General features: G+C 41.2%; 3 protein-coding genes across 12 annotated transcripts in view; 1 reads left to right on the forward strand and 2 right to left on the reverse strand.

Annotated features, from left to right (window-relative positions):
- Window positions 1-111: 111 nt before the first annotated feature.
- rnf11a (ring finger protein 11a) lies at window positions 112-5118 on the reverse strand. Its single transcript, XM_006787406.2, has 3 exons — window positions 4714-5118; window positions 2942-3114; window positions 112-1799 (listed from the first exon to the last, which is right to left on the reverse strand). The coding sequence occupies exons 1-3, from the start codon at window positions 4828-4830 to the stop codon at window positions 1628-1630; spliced, it is 462 nt and encodes a 153-aa protein (XP_006787469.1). The 5' UTR covers window positions 4831-5118; the 3' UTR covers window positions 112-1627.
- Window positions 5119-6654: 1536 nt separating this feature from the next.
- On the forward strand, window positions 6655-9659 carry LOC102777443 (uncharacterized). Its single transcript, XM_006787407.3, has 4 exons — window positions 6655-6734; window positions 7976-8143; window positions 8226-8372; window positions 8449-9659. The coding sequence occupies exons 1-4, from the start codon at window positions 6732-6734 to the stop codon at window positions 8518-8520; spliced, it is 390 nt and encodes a 129-aa protein (XP_006787470.2). The 5' UTR covers window positions 6655-6731; the 3' UTR covers window positions 8521-9659.
- A 1205-nt stretch (window positions 9660-10864) lies between these two features.
- LOC102777724 (nuclear factor 1 X-type-like) overlaps window positions 10865-19639 on the reverse strand; it is a 108904-nt gene continuing 100129 nt past the window's right edge. For 9 of the 10 annotated variants that reach the window (XM_006787413.3, XM_006787408.3, XM_006787409.3 and 6 more), the window contains 2 exons: window positions 18675-18763; window positions 10865-15685 (listed from right to left, as the gene is read on the reverse strand). In XM_006787413.3, coding sequence (XP_006787476.1) covers window positions 15671-15685; window positions 18675-18763 — 104 coding nt within the window. In that variant the 3' untranslated portion in view covers window positions 10865-15670. The remainder of the gene's footprint in view (window positions 15686-18674; window positions 18764-19639) is intronic. The other variant, XM_006787415.3, reaches the window with a different exon arrangement.

Below are 19639 nucleotides of genomic sequence, written 5' to 3' on the forward strand. Positions count from 1 at the left end.
ATAAAACATGATAAATTAAAGTCAGTTTTGTCTGTTCCTTAAGTCCTCTCCAGCTGAGAGGTTGAGAATGTGTTTCAATACAATATTTAATGCAGAAACAAAACATCACACTTGTATAAGATTTGGTATCCACTTTTATTGTGGTTTTATGGATTTCCTAAAACCTGTGCACTTGTAGCACAAGTCATAAATCAAAAGACAGAATGACTGTTGATTGTTAACAGCAGCCAGATCACATTTCTGGCTTCATCCTAGGCCTGTTTCATCGTGACACAAATCACTACATTGCTGGTATCTGCCTCCTCCTAGAGGACAACTAAAGAAAAACAAAAGTAATGTCATAAATGATTGTACTTCACAGGAAATTGGCTTACCTCAACCTTAAAAGGCACAGTATGTGCACAGTAAATCACAAATTTCCTTTTACAGTCATACTGTCCATGTGTAACAACTGAAATCATGCTTTACATTGAAGATACATTCCTTTCTACTGCTGTAGCTTCTGTTTTTGCCACTTCACATCTTTGTGCATTATGCAACGATAACTGACAGCACATGTCCAACACCAAAAGCATAAAAATCACATTCCATTACCAGATGTGGAAGCTTTGGAAATGCATCACTTGCTCATTTAGAAGGCATCTGGCGCACAATCCAAAAGCTTCAAACAAGAAAAGGAGCGGAAACTACATTACATTTTACAGCTGAGGGGGTTAACTCACAATGTTAGCTCGACATGACGATCTCTATCCAACAACCCATAAAATGCAAACATACACACATAGAAAAAACACCATTATCGAAATCTACAAGCTACACAGTATCAGGTGACAGACATCTTATCTCAAGGTGCTTTAAGGGTGATTGCACGGTATATTGTGTCTTTGTTATTGACTGTAGAGGACAAACTACGGGTTGAGAGCACAAACTTAAGGCAAAGCAAAAGCTGAGGATTCATATTGTGGGAAAGCAACAGAAACATTCACATATAGTCAAAGCAGCTAAAATAAAACTGGAGTAATTTTCAAAATATGCTCAAAAGCTGAATTGACGCCATTTTATCTCATGGCATAGCTTCAGGAAAGTGTGATTTGTGAAGTTTTATGTATACTGATGTATGCTTTTCAGTAGAGAGTATTGTGTTTAGGTGGCATTCAAGATCACAAGTTTACTTGGAGAGTGCAGTTACTTCACTTCATGTGTTCACTGGAAATTCTGAAAATGATTCCCACTTGATCAAAACAATTATGCATTTCCTCCATTTAGAGAACATGTTACACATCACACATCTTGAAAGAGGGTGCAAATAACACAAAGGCAAAAATAAGTGTAAGTCATATGAAAGTGAAATTACTGTGCAGTAATATTTTGCTACTTGTACAGCTCCTTCATTTGTTGTATTTGGCACATCTTCCTTCTGCCAAAGCATGCTTTCCAAGTCTGACTAGGTGCATTTCAGGCCTACAGAATGTGCTGTAGGACACAGTTGTTTACTTGTGTGTATTAACAAGCACCCAACAAACATCTGCATCATGCCACATCCCCTCATCTATCTGTTGGAAAAGCTATGACAGTTTTGGCTAAAAAGGTGCATTACTTTTAGGCAGGAGCAGCCACCAGGGGCCGCTCAGTTGGTTTCGTAAGTAGACAGCAGGGCTGCATCTACGGGCTCCATGCAGGAGGGGCAGGTGAAGGAACGCATCAGCCATGGGTCGATGCAGTCCACGTGGTAGATGTGAAGGCAGGGCAAAAACCGAATGGGGTCGCCATATTCAAAATCCAACATGCAGATGACACATCTGGAGGGGAAAAAAGTGAAAGGATTTACTAATACCCAAAGACTTTGATATATTACAAAAAAAGCATCTCAAAATACAATCAATAACTCATACGATAACTCATCTTCTGTGCTCTGTCATCGCCTTAGCCAGAGGTTGTTTTGTTGCCCCAATGTATAAATCACAGCAATGCTCCTGGCACTTAACAACTTATACTATATTACTCTGTTTGTGCCGGGGGACCCAATTCTTGGTCCCCGCAGAAGAGCTAACTCGTCAGGCCAGGACTCAGCAGTCTATGTACACTTACAGGCCAGTGGCCTCTCTTTCAATGATGAGGATGTACACATCCCGGACAGGGAGGAATGCTAGTTTGTGAGAGGAGTCAAGGAGGCCATTTATGTGAAAAGGGAAAGACCATCTCTGAATCGAGAAGGGTATATTTTTCACCATCTTACACTGCTGTGATAGCTGCTTTGCTCTGAATTTTGACAGCCCTATTAAAGATTAATATCAGTCTGTACATGCTCTAGATAGCTTTTCTTCAAATTGTTTAACTCTCACTCGCTTTTGCAACTTTGTACTTTTGTGTTACTCGCAGCAACAACTCCACCTCATTGTTAGTCCATTTAAAAAACTCAGTGCTTTTCCTCAACATTCTGCCGCAACGTTTCAAAGAGCCGGAAAGTAAATAAGTGGCAGAGAGAAATGAGGCAGGTCAAATCTTCTTGCGCTTCACGCATGCGCAGAACTGGAATGTAAGCGTTTTCGGCCGTTTCAATGTGGACGCACAACTCTATGAAAATGACTGAAAACGCTAGTGTGGACGCGGAGCGTTTTCAGACGAAAACGCCGTTTTCAAATCTATCCGGGCTAGTGTGGACGTAGCCTTAGATGAGTGACAAAATGTTTCTCCCACTGAAAACGCTACGTCCAGATGAACAGAATCAACTTTTTGGGATTTCCTTACCTGGATGATTGAGCATGCATCAAGATGCGAAAGCTTTGTGTTCTTGGACAGTGGAACTATTCAAAGATTTCTGAATAAACTATTAGTAACTGCATTTCACAAATTACTGAACTCTTAAAGGATCAAATGGGGGGGAAAAATCCAAGCAATATGTAAATTGAAACAAATGAGAGTGCCACCATTTAAAACTTACTCTTTAACTTTCTTCTCAGAGGCGTCAGAGCCTGGATCAAAGATGCCTTTGGGAAGATGCTGGATGAGTCCTATGCGCTGTGCGATGCGGACTTGCTCCTCCTCAGTCAGCTGACTGGCCAGACGGCTCTCGCCTGGGGTGGGATGGTACACTGGCACAGCATGAGTGCGCTCCTTGAAATAAATGAAAAGAAGACAATTCGTGTCATCTTTGAAAGGGTGATTTTATATTTCCAGTAGCATCAGAAAACCTGGGACCAGATAAAGATATTTTATTTATTTCCTTGTGTTTTCATATGTTTCTAAATTACCTAAATCTTCATCTTCATTTAAATTAAATTCAAATTTTAAATTAAAATATGATACACCTGTATATCAGAGTTCCTTATGCTTTAAATTTCCAAGACTGAAACACTCGGCAAAAGCAAATTCTGTCTCTACAGGTACAATCTAAATAAATGAACCCTCTAGCGCTGATTACTGGACTACAAGCTAACAATCTTTACAATTATGAGGGCCAAAAAGTGCATATACGCTCACCAGTCACTTTATGAGGTACACCTGTTTAACTGCTCATTAATGCAAATATTCAATCAGCCTTTCACATTGTGGCATATTTGTTGGTAACAGGCAGGTCTGAGCACTTCAGAAACTGCTGATCTACTGAAATTTCCCCATACAATCATCTCTAGGGCTTACAGAGATTGGTCTGAAAAAGAGAACATATCCATTGAGCCACAGTTCTCTGGGTCACAATATCTTGTCTATGTCAGAGCCCTTGGCATAATTTAAACACCACAGCCTATCTGAGTATCGTTACTGACCAGGTCCATCCTTTAATGACCTCAGTGTAATTTGCCTCAAAGTTCAATTCATCTCAAACTGCTTTCTTGATCAAAAGTTCTCTGTACTCACATGGCCTCCACAGTCATCAGATCTCAATCCAATAGAGCACCACATGTGGTGGAACAGGCAAGTCCCATCATGGATGGGCAGCCGAACAAATCTGCAACAACTGTGTGATGCTATCATGTCAATATGAACCAACATATCTGAGGAATGTTTCCAGCACCTGGATGCCACAAAGACTTAAGGCAGTTCTGAAAGCAAAAGTAGGTCCAACCCAGTACGAATAAGGTGTACCTAATAAAGTGTCCCCTGAGTGTACATTTCCAAGCATTATAATGTGTTTGCATAATTTCTAGATTTTCAGGTCCACTATTAGGAGACAGGTTGTGTTGAGCCAAACACAAAAAATCGGTAATTTTTTAAAATGTTTACTTGTTTATAAAGTTAAATGTTAAAAAGCCCTAAATACATTTCGGCAAGTTTCAGCCTGACTTGTATATCCGTGACAAAGTGGTGCAAAGGTTTGTACCGTCACCTCTCAGCAAGACGTTCCTGGTTTTCTTGATAATAAGCTGATGACATGAACTAGATAAAAGAACCAATGTTTTAGGATCGAGATAAAGATTGTCACATTACAAATTATGCGTATACACTGCACAATGTTTTATCCCTTTTTCAAAAAAATATAAGACCCGAACACAAATTATGACTGTGTTTCTAAAAGCTTGTAGAAGTAATTTGACAGTGGTATTTACTTAATTCAAGCTTAAATCCTGCATGGTGCAATCTGATCCTGAAAGCTGCGCTGCCCAAACTTCAGTTTCCAAATTTAAGATAACAGCAATAACAGCCTACACCACTAATTAGACTTAAGGGTAGGGGAATTAAATGGTCATGCTCTGGACTCCCCGGGCTGTATTTCACCTGAGACCCGGGCTGCTCTTGGTATGGCGGCGGGGGCTCTCCGGGCAGACTGCCTCCCTCGGAGTCGTTCAGCAGCGACAGGTCATCCGCACCTTGTGAAAATAGACAGTTCCCCATTGAAATGAGACCACCATGAGACTGTCACTTCTTTCTAATGCTGACAGACTCGGCGCTCTCTCTAAACGTTAGCTTGGCTAGCTTTTAGCTGACAGCTGTCATTCGGCGGGGAGCCTTATTTACGGAGAAGCGCTGCAGCTCGTTCGGACGCGATAAACGCCCAACACTGAGCGATACCGTGGCTTTAATAATAACACAAAATTTAACTGTATCAGCGACAACAATTCTGTGTGTCCGACCGTACGCTATGTTTACAAGAAATACGAGCCGGAACTATATCACCAGGAAGTTTTCTAAACATCAAACTTCCGGTAAAAGCTTCAAATTAAAAGTAGAGATGCGAGCTTTGCTGTAAGTGTTGATGGAGAATTATAGACAAGATCAAGAGTTGCACTGTCTTTGTGGATCTACAGAAAGCATATGTTAGTATACCAAGATCGGAGCTGTGGTACTGTATAAGAAAGTCAAGAGTGGCAGAAAAGTATGTGAGGGTGGTGCAGGACATGGATGAGGACAGTGGTAAGGTGTGCAGTAGGAGTGATGTCAAAGCTTAAGGTTAGGGTGGGATTGCATCAATGATCTAAACCCTTTCTTGGTTACAGTGGTGATGGACATGCTGACAGATGAGGTCAGGCAGGAGTCTCTGTGTACTATGTTTGCACACGACATGATCTGTAGTGACAGTATGGAGCGAGTGAAAGAGAGCCCGGAGAAGTGGATATGTACATTGAAGAGAAGAGGAATGAACAACAGCAAAAGCCAGAAAGAATACATTTGTGCTAATAAGAGGAAAACAGGTGGAAAAGTGAACATGCAAGGAGCAGAGGTAGTGAAGGTAGTTGAGATACCTGGGGGATCGTCCAAAGCAGTGTACAGTGCACAGGAGAGGTGAAGAAGATTGCATGGGCAGAGTGGGGCAGGTGAAGATGATTGTCAGGGTGATTTGTAGCAGAAGGATAGCAGCAAAGTGAAATGAAAGGGAAGGTTTACAAGATGGTAGTGAGACCTGCAGTGATGCATAGCTTAGAGATGGTAGCACTAACAAAAAGACAGGAAGCTGAGCTGGAAGTGGCAGAGCTGAAGATCTGATGCACAGAACACAGTGCAATAGTTACACCCTTTTGTACATGCTCTACAGAGAGAATAACAAATAAAATAGTTTTACAATTTAGAGTAAAATATAAATCATGAACAACATTGCCATCCCCTATGTAGCTGGTGTATCAGAAAAACTCCATATGCATCTAAAGGACAAAGGTCACTCTTTCAAGGATAGCAATGTACATATTTTGGACAGAGAAGACAGAGGGTTTGAAAGAATCCATTTATGTCCACTGTGAGTGACCATCTTTGAACAGAGGCTGTGCTTTACGACACCAACTGTCTGCCATCTACAATCCAGTTTTGCGATCCCTTCCCACACGCCTTAACACACTCACATCCTGGGCCATCTGACCTCAGGAAATCACATGATAGGGTGGGGCTAGGTTTCACAATGAGCTCACCCGAAACCTTGGCTGATTGTGACCTACACCCATTTTCACACCTTAGCTCATGTGATTAGGTAGAGGATCATTAGGGGGTCCATTGTCCCTCTTAAATCTGGGACTCTCCACCATTTGACCCTAGAACTGAAGAAGCTTCTCGGATCAGAGGTGAAATGTCTTCAAGCCACTTAAAGAAGTCCAGACGCTTTTCTTTCCAAGCTCCTTAGACTGTAACCACATAATGTCCTTAACGATGAATAAAATATTCAGCTTCTGACATAACTACATTGGGTGAATAAATAAATAAATATAACGCTTTTATTCTGAAGGGCATATATTGGTACCTGTCAAGTGAACGCGAAGAGAGAAAGTTTCGTCTCATTTTTTAACCTTCTTGTGATAAAGAGCTGGCCAATGGTAAGCGAGCGACACATCTTTCTTTCACCAATTAACAAGCTGAACTTTTATTGAGGTCTATATTTTTATTTGAGTATGTATTTATTATTTTATTGAGGTGTTGTACGCGAGCAGGACCGGCCCACATTATGGCCGGGCAATCTGCTAAACAGCCGAGTTGTCCCACCCTCCCCAATAACCTGGGGATGATGGGACAACAGCCTGGGTCTAATGTGCCTCCGTTACGGTACGGCCACCATATACACTCCACAGCGCATACTGTGTGTGGACCTAAAACATAGCTACACACGGGGAGTTGGTTTCTCTCAGCCGTGGCCTGAACTCCGAGAGAAAAGTGTTCACACCCCGTGTGCACATACACGAAGCCACTTTATATGCTCGTACTGCTCTTACCCTCTGTTATGGTCGTACTTTAATGTCACTTGAGCCATTTTCATTCAGTTTCATGTTGCTTTGTTGAATTAATTGATCGATTTTACTCTATAGAGCCACTTTATTGCGTTATATGTTCATTTTTTCTGATGTTTCATATGACTTTTGTCATGTGACTTTGTCTTTCATTTAGTACAACCTCTTGTTTTGCCCAACTCTTGTTCTTCTATAAATGCCAGGCAAATTGATGATAAGCTGCTATTTGCTAGCCTGTTTTTGTTGTTGTTGTTTTGCATTGTTTTGTCCTTTTGTCCCATATGTGTCAAAGTGCACATTTTTAAGTGCTGTTTGATATAAAAAGAGTCAAAAATCAGGAGAACAAGTGTGGATTTTATTTCCTTGTTCTCTTACTTGTGAAACAACCACCATGATGGACTCAAAGTCAAATACTTTGCTTTTGTTTTTTATTTTTTCTTATTGCATCCATACATATATTTTTACCTACCTAAGCTCAAATTTAGATTACCATAATTATTTAATATGCCACACTAAGGTCTCTTTTTCAGAATATGACTAACCCAAACAATATCCATTGCTAAGTTGTGCAGTTGTTCTTGGTGATTGAATGCATTTCAGTTTTGTAAGTGTTGGGAATGAAATAAACAATATTTAAAGAAGCCTAATAGCCCATTATACATCGTTCCTGTCATAAGAAATTCCTAAACTACCAGAAGTATATAGAGACCTGAAATCATTGTCAGTAGTGGCAGCTACAGAGACCCACTGGTGCTGTTGTGGTAACTCGACTCATGTTACAGAATTGCCTGCCTGCACATCAGACTGTCTCTAATGGCACTTCATTCATTTAGGCCTCGGTTCAGCAACCCCCTCCACCCCCTCCACCTTCTCCACCTGTCACTTTGTCTTCTGGAAAGCCTCCACCTTCACCGTGCCCTCGGCATGCTGCAATACCAATACCTTCTGAATATCCTCCAGTTCAGGAGACAAGTGGATCATCGCAGGCAAATTTCTCAGAGGTAAATGTCTCCCCCACAGTCTGTGGTTATACTGACATGAGACCCTTCAAAAAGTTTCATGATTTAATCTCTCAACATCCAGAATGGATCATCTCCACCCATGCAAAATGGATTACAGTTTCCACCATCGCAAGACGGTGCAGGGCCTGAGCTGTCAGATGGTGATGAAGAAAAGAAACACCTCCCAGTGCAGGAAACAGACCCTGTACCGCAGACGTTAGCCCAACAGGTCAGTTGTCTCTGAGCAGAAACTTAAAAACTGCTTTTCATTATTAAAAAGACTAATTGGATTCCATCTTCTTCAGAGTTCTGGATCCAGGGTGTCCGATGAAGCTGACGCTCAGGCAGGTGAGAATGGAGAGGAGCGCATGCCCTGAGGAGCTTTAGTTACTTGCTGATACTTGAAATTTCAAGCAGTTGGGATCATTTGAATGTCATTATATTGCAGTGAACTTCTACTTTGTCTTTTTAATTTTAGCTAGGCTCTACGAAGCGCTTTGCTATATGTTTCTCATTCAGTCATAAAAACGTGTACGTCATGAAGTTCATGCCTTGCTTATGGAATTTGCACATAGTTGAACTACTAACTATTAGAGACAATCCACTTACCTACCTTAGCCACTCCTGAACAAGCCAAAGTACATTAAAATCATTAAATTACCTCGGTGATCATGACCTCAAGATCAGAAGTCAAGTTTTCTGAAAATCTCGTGAATACAATAACCAAAGAAGAAAGTAATTATTTTCAAATTTATACTATAGGTGCATCTACTAGGAGGCTGAGGGTAGCATTAGCGGCCATAAGTATTTTTTCCATTATTTTTTATTTATTGAATATGAGGAAAGAAAATGTCTAACTTTTTCCCCAGTTTACATTTCACAGGCAGGATTATATTATTGGTTGAAGTAAGGAAAATATTTTGAAACTTGATCAAATCGATGCCAAATTATAGGAGTTTATGATTCATAATTCTAAAGTCATTTTAATTTATTTATGATCTTAAATCTTAAATCTTTTAAGTGATCAAGCAGTCATCTGATGCCTCATGCTCTTTGGCACTGTAACCGGTAAGAAGTGCACTATTGCCATGTGGGGAAAAGAAAAAAGCTCACCAGCACATGCACTTTGTCAGAAATTTTTAATGTGGTTGTTGAATATACCTCAGTGATGTTTTATTTCTGGTTTACTTTAATTTGTCATGACTTACCCTGAAACACAGGAACATACTGCACATACTTAGTGTGAACACTCATTTGTAAAAAGAGAATTAACCAACAACGTTTTGCTCAAAAATAGTATTTAAAAACTAATTTTGGTCTTCCAAATAAATTATTGTCATTTCTTTTTATCTGTTTGTATCAGTGTGTTTAATGTAATGTTCATGTGCTAATGTGTTTACTGCTGGTTGGACATGAATCCTTTCCTGGAGTATGAGTTCAGAACACTTAAGTCAAACTTGCAGCTGCAGTGCTTGAAACCTGTAAATGTAAATTAATAAAAAAAAAAAAAATTAAACACCATGGAATCAAATTTTGTCCTTTTTTTGTCACTTGCCCAATTTTTTTTTTTTTTTTTTATTAAACTTTGTCTTGTTTTGAACACTTGCATTACTGTTTTTGAAGGAAGGCTTGACAGTGTTTGGTGAGTTCCATAATGCAGCGGTCCCCAACCCCCGGGCCATGGACCGGTACCGGTCCGTGAGTCGTTTGGTACTGGGCCAGGAGAGTTGAAGCTCGGGTGTGAAATGTATGGTTTTCAGAGTTTTCATCGTTAACTCGGTTTCCCTGGGTCTTTTCCTGTGTTGTAGTTGTGTGTCTTATTTTCAAAGAAATATTTACGCATTACCATAGCGACCAGAGAGCATTAAGGGGCAGAGAGGACGACGTTACTCTCAATGTTGTTGGCGCTGCTAATAAAGTTACAAAATTACACAGTGAATTTGTGTTTATCATCATATTTACAAAATACCACCGTTTTTTTCTTGGTCGTAAAGGCCGGTCCGTGAAAATCTTGTCTGACATTAAACCAGTCCGTGGCACAAAAAAGGTTGGGGACCACTGCTTTAACGAATGCAACAAAGAGCCTGCAGGCCCTGCTAGCAGCTCTGTGAGGCTGTACCACTGCGAATCACATTGAGTGAAATGCGAATGCTCAGGTCACAATGCTATCAATCTGGTTTTTAACAAGTATAACGTTTAATAAGTTTCCCATCTCATTTTAGATGGGGACCAGTGCAGTTAAAGCTTTAAAGATTATCCATATCAGCAATACCAATATTCTTTCTTTGCACATTTTGCACCTCTATACCAAAGTTTCAAGAAATCAGCTTGATGGTGTTTTAAGAGAAAGGAACAGCACTGACAACATACTAGAAACTGGAGATAAAAATGACATAAATAAATTTCTAACTTTGTTATAAAGTATTTAGTTTGCAATTATTTTGACCAACTAATTTTATAACACGACATTAAAAGTGATTAAATAACCAAATTCAGCAGCACTACTGACATTCCACATTTGAATCTGGAACAAAGTGGTGGGACATGTAGCCTGAATGTTTTCAAATTCCAAACACCCTACAAAGAGACAATTTATTTTTTAATGTATGCAAGTCCAGTTTAGAAACACTAAGGACTGAAGTATATTAACAGCTGTTCCTGAGGCATTTCTTTTATGCATTATCCTACATACTGAAAGAATGACATGGCACAGCAAGATGGTACAGTCAAGAACATCCTTTTTATTCAATCAGGTGCTGCTCTTCTCAAACTGTGTTTTTCTTCTTATGGAAAAGAAACTGTAATTAACACATGCATTTCACCTAGAGCTCTGGGGGTGTTCTCACAAAGAAGTGGTGCTGCACTGAGGGCATAGACAGAGGCATAGAAGACTTGGGAGTGAGGGGGCCTAGGGTGCTGCCTAATTCACCATTAAACCATACACACTTAAGAAGAAAAAGAACTAAAATAAACAACAGAACAAAAACACGGATTAATCCTGCATGAGGTGGTCGGAGGAGAAAAATGGAGGGACTCCCTGGGTCCTCGAAAATCTGAGAGATCAGGTTCATGCTGGCCTTTTTCTATCTGGTTGATGTGTGGTGAATGGCTAATACTGCTGAGGGTTTCCATGTGTGAAACCCACTGTAAAAATAGCAATAAAGAAAAAAAAAGAAATTCACTTTATAAGATTGGTTAAAATGGATGTGGGATTTATGCTGGTAAAGCATCGCCCCTCTTTCAGCCTCATGCACGACAAGTCCGGTTATAAGGTGCTTGTAGCTTTCATTTTACAGTCCAAGGCATACTCAAAGAGAGCCTAAACGACAGCATACCCTGATAGCAAATATGAAAAGAACTCCAAATTAAAAAAGGAAACAAAAAAGAGGGAATAAAACAAAGCCAAAAAATAAATACCTTAAACAAAAAGAGCAAACTCTTATCCTAGCCCATGCAGCCCCTTTCCAACTTCCCAAAGCAGTTCATCTATCCCTCTCAACCCCATTAATCTTCCCCTTAAACCTCTTGAACCCAAACCCCTGAACCACTGTCGTCCCTTCCTCACCCACCCAAGGACACCCCCAAAAGCCCGTCAGCGTAATTTGTTCACTTACATTAGCTGCTGAATGGAGAAGCTGAAGAAGATGGGTATGGTAATACAATGTGAAGCATACAGACAAGAATAACATGTGAGCTAACTGCATTCTGCTCAGACAAAAGTTTTTCGGCAATATTTTTTTTTCATCCTCCCAACAGCGGAGAGGGCAGGAGAGAGAGAGAGAGAGAGAGAGAGAGACGAGAGTGACAGACACACAGTTACAGACTACTCCAGTGTCTAAGAGAAAACAGACAGTGGAGACAGAGGGGAAGAAAAAAGCAAGAGCTGAACGAGAACAAGTTTTTTTGCCTTTTCAATTTTTTTTCTCATTTATCAATAAAAAGTAAAGAACTAATTCACACCAGTTTCCTTTCGTACTATATATATGTATATATATATATATAGCTTTGAAAAGGAAGAGAGGATAGAAGGGAAGGAACAATGGAGGGAATTCATTTTCGAAGCCGGAGGAAAGAGGTGCCCCTGATCGCTGAATGGGTGATGACCTTTTGCCTCCTTACAGCACTCAGGGGCAACCTGCTACCTCAAGCTGTTTCAAGGAAAAAAACAAATGAAAAGAAAAAAAGGGCCATCTTGATTACAAAATGGAGTCTGTGAACAAAAGGCACTTTCAAGGGACAACCTTTAACTGCTGGGAAACTATACACTACAGCACAAGCACTATAAGAGTCATTTACAGAGGAGGGGGTGGAACAGGGGAGAGGCTCACCTTGCTGCCTGTTTCACAAATGGCTCAGACCTCATATGTATGCCAGATTAAAAGCTTCTTTTACCCCTTTTCTGCTAACTGTACAGAAGGTCTCGGTCCACTTCAACGTCAGGTGTCTCAACACAGCCTGCTGAGCTCCATCCAACTCCAGATTTAGAGACATACTCAGATGATAATGGGAAAAAACTGATTTTGGGATGTGAAGTATCTCCCGCAGTACTGGGAGAGACTTGTCATGTGTCAATGCCAATGTAAGTGATAAAATGAATTAACTGGGAGGGTTTTTTGTTTGTTTGTTTTTTGCTGGTGAGTTTCAGGCAGTGCGCGGATAGGTTATTTAAAGAGTTTCTTGGGCTCGACAGTATAGGTTTGCTTTATTTCTTCTAAGGGTTGAACCAAAATGCCTTTTGTGTCACAACCTTAAGGAATAGGAACCTCTCCCCCCACTTAATACAAATAGAAGAATACAAATAGAGAGAGGAATAATGCAGTTTCCTAAATGGTCTGTTATTTTTGTTCACTCATTTATAATAGTTCTGAATGTACTTTATAGTGTTAAAGCACCAGTTTTTCATCTGATGATAGAGATTTTTTTTTTCTGAAGTTGTGTACATTTTTTTTTCCTTCAGCCCTCCCACATTTTTATAAACAAATGATTACACATATAACATTAAAAAAGAGACAAAGGAAATAAAAACAAATACCCCCAACTTACAAAGACTAGGATTTCTCGTGGCCCTCTAGTTTAGAGTCCCGGAGCATATGGACTTGAAACAAATACATTTTTTTTTCTCTTTTCTCTTAGCTTTCTTAAAAATCTCTAACAGACAAACACAATGATCTACCCAATGCATTGCACGTGGCTCAATCGACACATATTTTTCAATAATAATACTTTCCATCAAAAAACAAACACTTTTTTTTTCTTCAAACCTACTGTCGATTTTTGACATGTTCATCTAGGTATTATAATGCTGCGCAGCAGATGGCAATGGCGTGTGTCGTTTAATTCGTATTGTTAACAATATGGTGATGTTACTGAAACAGGTTGTGGGGCGGGGTGGGGGAGGGGGGTAGTCAGGGGGGGGGTGAGTGTTCAGAAAATAACTAGACTGCCAACAAGCTCGTAGTAAAAGTTACAAAGGAGCATATATCATAAATATATATGTATAAGATCTCTCTCTCTGTTTTTACAAAAAAAAAAGAAAAAAAAGAGTTTGCAGTCCTCTATAAAGATCTGTCCTAGGCCAATGGTTTCCACATGCACCAACGCTACCATGCCCATGTAGCTTTAGCTTATATGTGGGAAGAGAACCTGAAGTCAAGTTTATTACTAATTGCATGAAGGGAATACAGAGGCACTTCCATATATTGTTATAGTCTCGATATATGGTTTTAGTACATAGAGCTAATGTTACTAGAGAGGCTGAGAACGAGCCCTCAGCCCTGTTTACTATCCCTGCAAAAACAGAACCAACAGCTAGGCAGTCCAGTTATTTTGTGAGGTCGGCTTTTGTTGGATTGTGTCATGACAAAAAAATAATACCAACAGCGATTTCAGTGTGAACATTTACATAGAAAAATATGTCAAATTAAAAATACAAATTTTAAAATGAATGAAAAACCATTAAAAGGCAGTTTGGAGAACAAGTATAAAGGCTTCCCTTTATAAATTTAAACCAGGTTGTTGGTGGTGTTATTTTATATCTGCATCTCTGTGTGTGTAATCCTCTGGGTTTTCTTGTGAATAGACTACGGGACACGGGGTGAAGCAATGCCAGGGTTGCGTGTGATGAGCTGTCATTACTGTGCTGTCCATACATGAGAAATTTGAGAAACTGCTGTTTCCATTTTGCTGAAATTCAAGCGTGATACTATGTGTTACTGCAAACTAAAGAAAAATGTTATGACATGCAAGAGAAGGTTAAAACAATCCAGCTGAGACAAAACCAAAACCAAATCTGGAAAAAGAAAAAAAATCGCAAGTAAACAACTACAAACAAAATGAAAGCAAATAATATGAAGCCGATGCTGTGTGCGCCTTATTGTAAAATCAATATCTATGGATTAAAACAAGATGATTTTGTGAGTGGTTTTGTGACCGACTTTACTGGAAAGGTTGGTCTGCATGTGCTGCCTGCAAGCTTGCATGTGTGTGTGCATGTGAGTATCTTTCAGGGCCTGATGCTAGCACAGCCCCCATACCTGCAGCCTCGACTCACTTCTCTAATCGCTCATCTGACCATCAGTGTGCAATACTGTTCATCCCTTAAAAAAAATTAATAGTGCATAGGTAAGGGGACGAGAGAGCACGTGTAGAGTTAGTGTTATGACTATCTGTGTGTTCACCTTCTTGCCTTCGTGCCTCATGGCCGTCGTTTCTCCCATAGCAGGACACCCTGGTACATTGACAGGTAAACAAAGACCAGCCACTTAGTGCATATGTGTCACACCATTGGACTGGATGGTGTCAGCATGATTGGCCAATCCGAAGTGAAAAAGGCTCAGGGCTGAGCAGATGAAACAGTGGGGTGAGGGGACACTCAACTACGAGGCTGCAGTTACGGCTTTGCCCCTGACAAGCACCGAGCTCCAGGTGGGACAGGCTGTGTGGGGGGGTGGGTGTCAGGTGGGACCATGTACCTGGAGGAGAGATACGCAGATATGGAGGCGTGCTATTTGGGTGGCAATCTTTACAACTTGCACATCTGACTTCACCATTTACCACTACTTGTTCTTTTTTTGGATCTCCCAGCCAATGCATGGAGTTTCATTGTGGAGACAACAAAATGGAAAAAAATCATAAAAAAAAAGAAAAGAAAAAAGAAACAACAAATGTATAATTGGTCATTTGTCAGTTTGCCATATTGTGTTTCCTTTCTGACAATTCACGGTGTGTGAGACAGTTTCTCATCTTCTTCTTCCTCCTCCTTGCATTCTGAGTCTGTCCACTCAATCTTGTTGAAGACTCCTGCGCAAAAGGGGACGAATGTTCCTGTTCAAATCGTGTTGAATTGGGAGTCCTCTTGGGGCAGCGTGGGGTTTTTCGGGGTTCTGTAGTAGTACTTTGAATAGTGTTGGCGAGAGAGAAAGACCTTTTAGTGTCAGCAGTTTGTTCTTTTTCAGTGGCGATGTGTTTGTTTTGTCAAATTTCCAATTTTCATGACACAATTTTAGCTGTTGATTCAGAGAGGCCTTGTCAGAGGAACCAGGACTGTAAAGATAAAAAAAGAACATAAATGTGTTTAGTTTTTCAACTCACATCACCACAATTACATTTTGATTAAGCCACATTTAAAATTCTTTTTTGTGTGTGTGTGTAGTGTGCAGTGAGGAACACAGAAGAATACCTACCAAGCACATGCACAGAGACATGAAAGAGCATAAAGCGTTATGGACTATGATGACAGAACAGCATTCTACACACAAGTTTTAATCCTTGTATCAATCAACAGTTTATGTTGAGGACATGTGCAACAAAACCTCAGTGCTACTGGTGCCAGTTATTATTATATCATTGATTCCCAACCTTGTGTTCAGGACTCCAACAACATATCACAAAATCAAACTGACAGGACAAAATATATAACAAAAAACACATTTGTGAAACATCAAATTGTGAATATTTTTTTAGTTGTCTTTTCTTAATAATAATTTTTCTAAACTATTTATAATTTCTCCTCTTTTATCATTTTCAAATAATTAAATTCTCTCTGACTGAACAGTTTACAACCAGGAAGTATAAAAAGATACTGATTTGGTTTGAAGGCCTGATGCTGAACGGGAACACCAGGTATTTATCCACTAGGGGGCCACCTATTACCCCTTTTCTCCTTCACTTACAGTACTTAACTGAACTCAGTAACATACGGTGTCACAAAAGTTACTACCTTACCACTTGCTGCTTTTAAGAGGGCTGACTCAAGCTTTTTTACTCATTAAAAACAGTTGTGTTATTACAGAGTTACAAGTTCAACTAGGGCAGCATCTTTTGTGTCAGTCCTAAAGACTTTTCAGTAAGCAAACACGGGACTATTGCTGTTCTGTCATGGGTAACCAGTTTACATGTAAGGTGATCGTCCTGATATGCCTCTGCTCTGTGGGCCAGAGTCGGCTCAGGCTACACTGTAAAACTACGGAGGGCAGCTACTCTGGGGATCCAGTTTCTGAGTTTGATAAGACGGCAGAGCGAAGGCTTTGGCACAGACCGAGCTGTTCTGGCTGCCTCTGACATTCCACAGGCCTCGGCCCAGTGAGAGCAGAGACTCACGGCACCTTCGACAGCAAACTCTGTCCCCCCACCCCACAAAAAAAAAAATCAGAAAACCCAGAGAAAGTTTCAAAACCCTTAAACCTCCATCTATTCTCCACCACTCTACCTTACTTTGGTGTTTGAAGATAATTCCTCCTCCTGGCTCCAACTTCCTCTAACCCCCTTCTTTTTTCCCCTCTCTCACTTACTCTGGCTCTCTCAGTGTAATCCTTGGCAATGGAAAGTGACCCCCCACTCCCCCCCTCACGCCCCCCCTCTTCAAGTCCAAGTTCAACTGCCTATGACATCATGTCTCGTTGCTGCGGGCAACCAGACAGCCAGGACGTGACTGTGGAGTGCAGCGAGCTTCAACTAACCCCCTCTCTCTTTTTTCCCTCCCATTCTCTCAGTCCCTCTTACTTTTCCATGCTTGCCGCCCCCCACCGCCCAACTTTCTCTTCCCCCTGCATAGCTAAGGTTTCACCACCAGAGAGCTCCTCAGACCAGCTTTTCTCTACTTATTGCTCTGACGGCAGTGGGAAGACACTCTCTCCTTCTGTCTTGGCTAGTTGGCTAGCAGGCACCAAGGCGGGCTGGCAGGACTATCGTCTGAACCTCGCCATATGCCAGAGAACAGCAGGATAGGCAGAGACCTCTGTTACTCACTCTGGCTGACACTGTTGCTGACCTACTAGGCTCAGTAACTGGGAGCATTTGCCCAGGTTCTCGCTGTGCTTGCTGTAAACCCGGCAGAAATGTTCAAAGTGGACATTTTTCAATAATGTTTGATAAGCAATTGCTGGAGATAATAAGCATTTTGAACAGATGTAAGCTGTTGTAAAAGCCCTGTTGTTTTTTAGGAGGGAAAATGAGGGGCAAGAGATTTGGCACAGAGTTGAAGTGTATGTGCATATGCGCTAACACACATTTGGATGGTGTTTGAATCTCCCCTCGGTGCCAGAGCTACATCTGTAGGAGAGTGGTGCAGGTGGGGAGCTTGAAACTAGTAAAGGGAGCAGCAGGAGGAGCGAGAGGGAGAGAAAGAGAGAGAGGGTGGGCTGCTGATGCACAGGGGAGTGAAGGAGGGGGTTAAGCAGAGCTGTGCCGAGGAGGAATGCAGATTGTTTCCATGTGTGGGGAGGACAGGACAGCCGAGTTGGCTGCAGGCAGGTGCGGTTAGCCCCTAATGAGAAAAGTTGTGTTGGTGATGGAGTAGGCCCAAGACACTACAGCCCAGTGGCAGAGCACAGCCAAAGCTAAAAAACCACAATGTAGTGCACTACTGGCCTCACACGCTGCACTAATGCACACTGTGGGGCCTTGCAGAGATAAATCAACACTGCTGGAGCTGAAACTAACTGGCACTGCTTACAGTCACTGTGGGGAAACTACTGTGGTATCAGCACTGTAAACCAATACTGAAACTAAAGGCCTTGATACATGGGCAACACTTTATTAAAATGTAGCTGAGCAAATTCGCAAACAGTTGATGGACAATATCTGTTAAACGTTGAAAGCTTATAAAACGCTTATAAACTAAGCTTGAATCCATGTCCGTGACAGCTGAACAACCCGATAAAAACGGTACGATACTCACGCTAAACTACTGACCCTGAGTAGAGACGTGTGTGAGGAAAAAGTTATGATTGGCTTTCCACAATATTTATATCATTTATGCTGCTGGGGTCGCGTGCTGAATAACTGATCGTAGCACGTTTTCGATGCACAGCCATTGTCTGAGTATTGCCTCTGTACCACGGCCTTCACCCTGAATGTCATGCTTGTCCATTTAAACCATGGAAAGTTGTATGTGTGCACAGGACTGTGCAGCGTTAGGCTTGCAGCGGGTGGTGAGGGAAAAGGAAGAAAAAGACATAAAACAGAGGGGGAGGAGGAGGAGGGAGAGGTGGATATGTGGATGTTAATTAAATGAGGGAGGTTGGCGGGGTACCTGGGTCTGCTGGGGGATATTCAGAAAGTTGTCCCGTGTTCCGATGCCGACAAACCGGTTGGGAGCTGTGGAGCCTGGCGTGGAGTATGCTATAAACAGAGAGATACAAGTGTGTACATGCTTTTACACACACACATACACACTCAAATTTCTATATATTTAATCTACACTACTATAAACCTGCTTAGGCTCTTGCAGTATATCTGTCAAATAAACTGGTGGGAAAGGGTCAGGGATACTGATTCTGTATTAGTTACATGGGTGATTTGTTCATGCTGTGGACAGGTTCACTGTTATTCAACCTAACCATTTAATCTGTGGTTAAGAAGGGGGCATAATGTAATGATTAGTGCTAACATGGAGAAGCCTTCTGTTAGCCACAGACGCTCCTCAGCAGCCCCTGGCCTCAATAACAAGCCACAGTGATCACAGAGAACCACCAATGATTCACTGTAGACTTGATAAAAAGTTGGTCTATGGAGGAACTGTACTCATCATCACTGCTCCTTTTGCATTTAACAGGTTCACAGGAGCATCTTGCCTACACAGTGACACCACTAAAGAATGCCACAGGATCAAATTTAGGGCAGTTGTGCTCACTGGACTCCAACATGAAGGCTGAGTAAACTCTTTACTGTGCATGGCTTGAGTGAGTTGAGGGGATGGGAATGTGTAGGGGTGACAGCGACAGGGCTGGAAACTGATGCATGACTGAGGGTGAGAGTGTACCGTGTGTGTGTGTGTGTGTGTATGTGTTTCATGGCTGTAATTAAGATATCTTGAGAATTAAAGACAAAATTAGAGGGGAAAGAAAAAAAAATACACTGATAACAGTCACTGGGATGAGAAAAGAGACGGAAAGTACGATATTTATTTATATAGATTTTCATATAAATAAATAAGAGTGACATGTTAATCTGTGAGAGCTGGAAGGAGGGAGGGGAGAAAGACTTGATAGGACAGGA

The sequence above is a fragment of the Neolamprologus brichardi genome, chromosome 6 (genome assembly GCF_056152115.1).
Source record: "Neolamprologus brichardi isolate AB-2024 chromosome 6, ASM5615211v1, whole genome shotgun sequence".
Lineage (NCBI taxonomy): Eukaryota > Metazoa > Chordata > Actinopteri > Cichliformes > Cichlidae > Neolamprologus > Neolamprologus brichardi.

Bases quoted from the DNA above. Each gene is read 5' to 3' on its own strand.
- LOC102777443 (XM_006787407.3), top strand. The intron at 8,144-8,225 runs GTAAATGTCTCC...CTCAACATCCAG, and splicing joins CGCAGGCAAATTTCTCAGAG to AATGGATCATCTCCACCCAT. The intron at 8,373-8,448 runs GTCAGTTGTCTC...CATCTTCTTCAG, and splicing joins CGCAGACGTTAGCCCAACAG to AGTTCTGGATCCAGGGTGTC.
- rnf11a (XM_006787406.2), bottom strand. From the start codon at position 4,830: ATGGGGAACTGTCTATTTTCACAAGGTGCGGATGACCTGTCGCTGCTG. The intron at 3,115-4,713 runs GTGAAATACAGC...ATTTATTTCAAG, and splicing joins AAGAGCAGCCCGGGTCTCAG to GAGCGCACTCATGCTGTGCC. The intron at 1,800-2,941 runs GTAAGTTTTAAA...TTTCCCCTCCAG, and splicing joins TCTGAGAAGAAAGTTAAAGA to ATGTGTCATCTGCATGTTGG.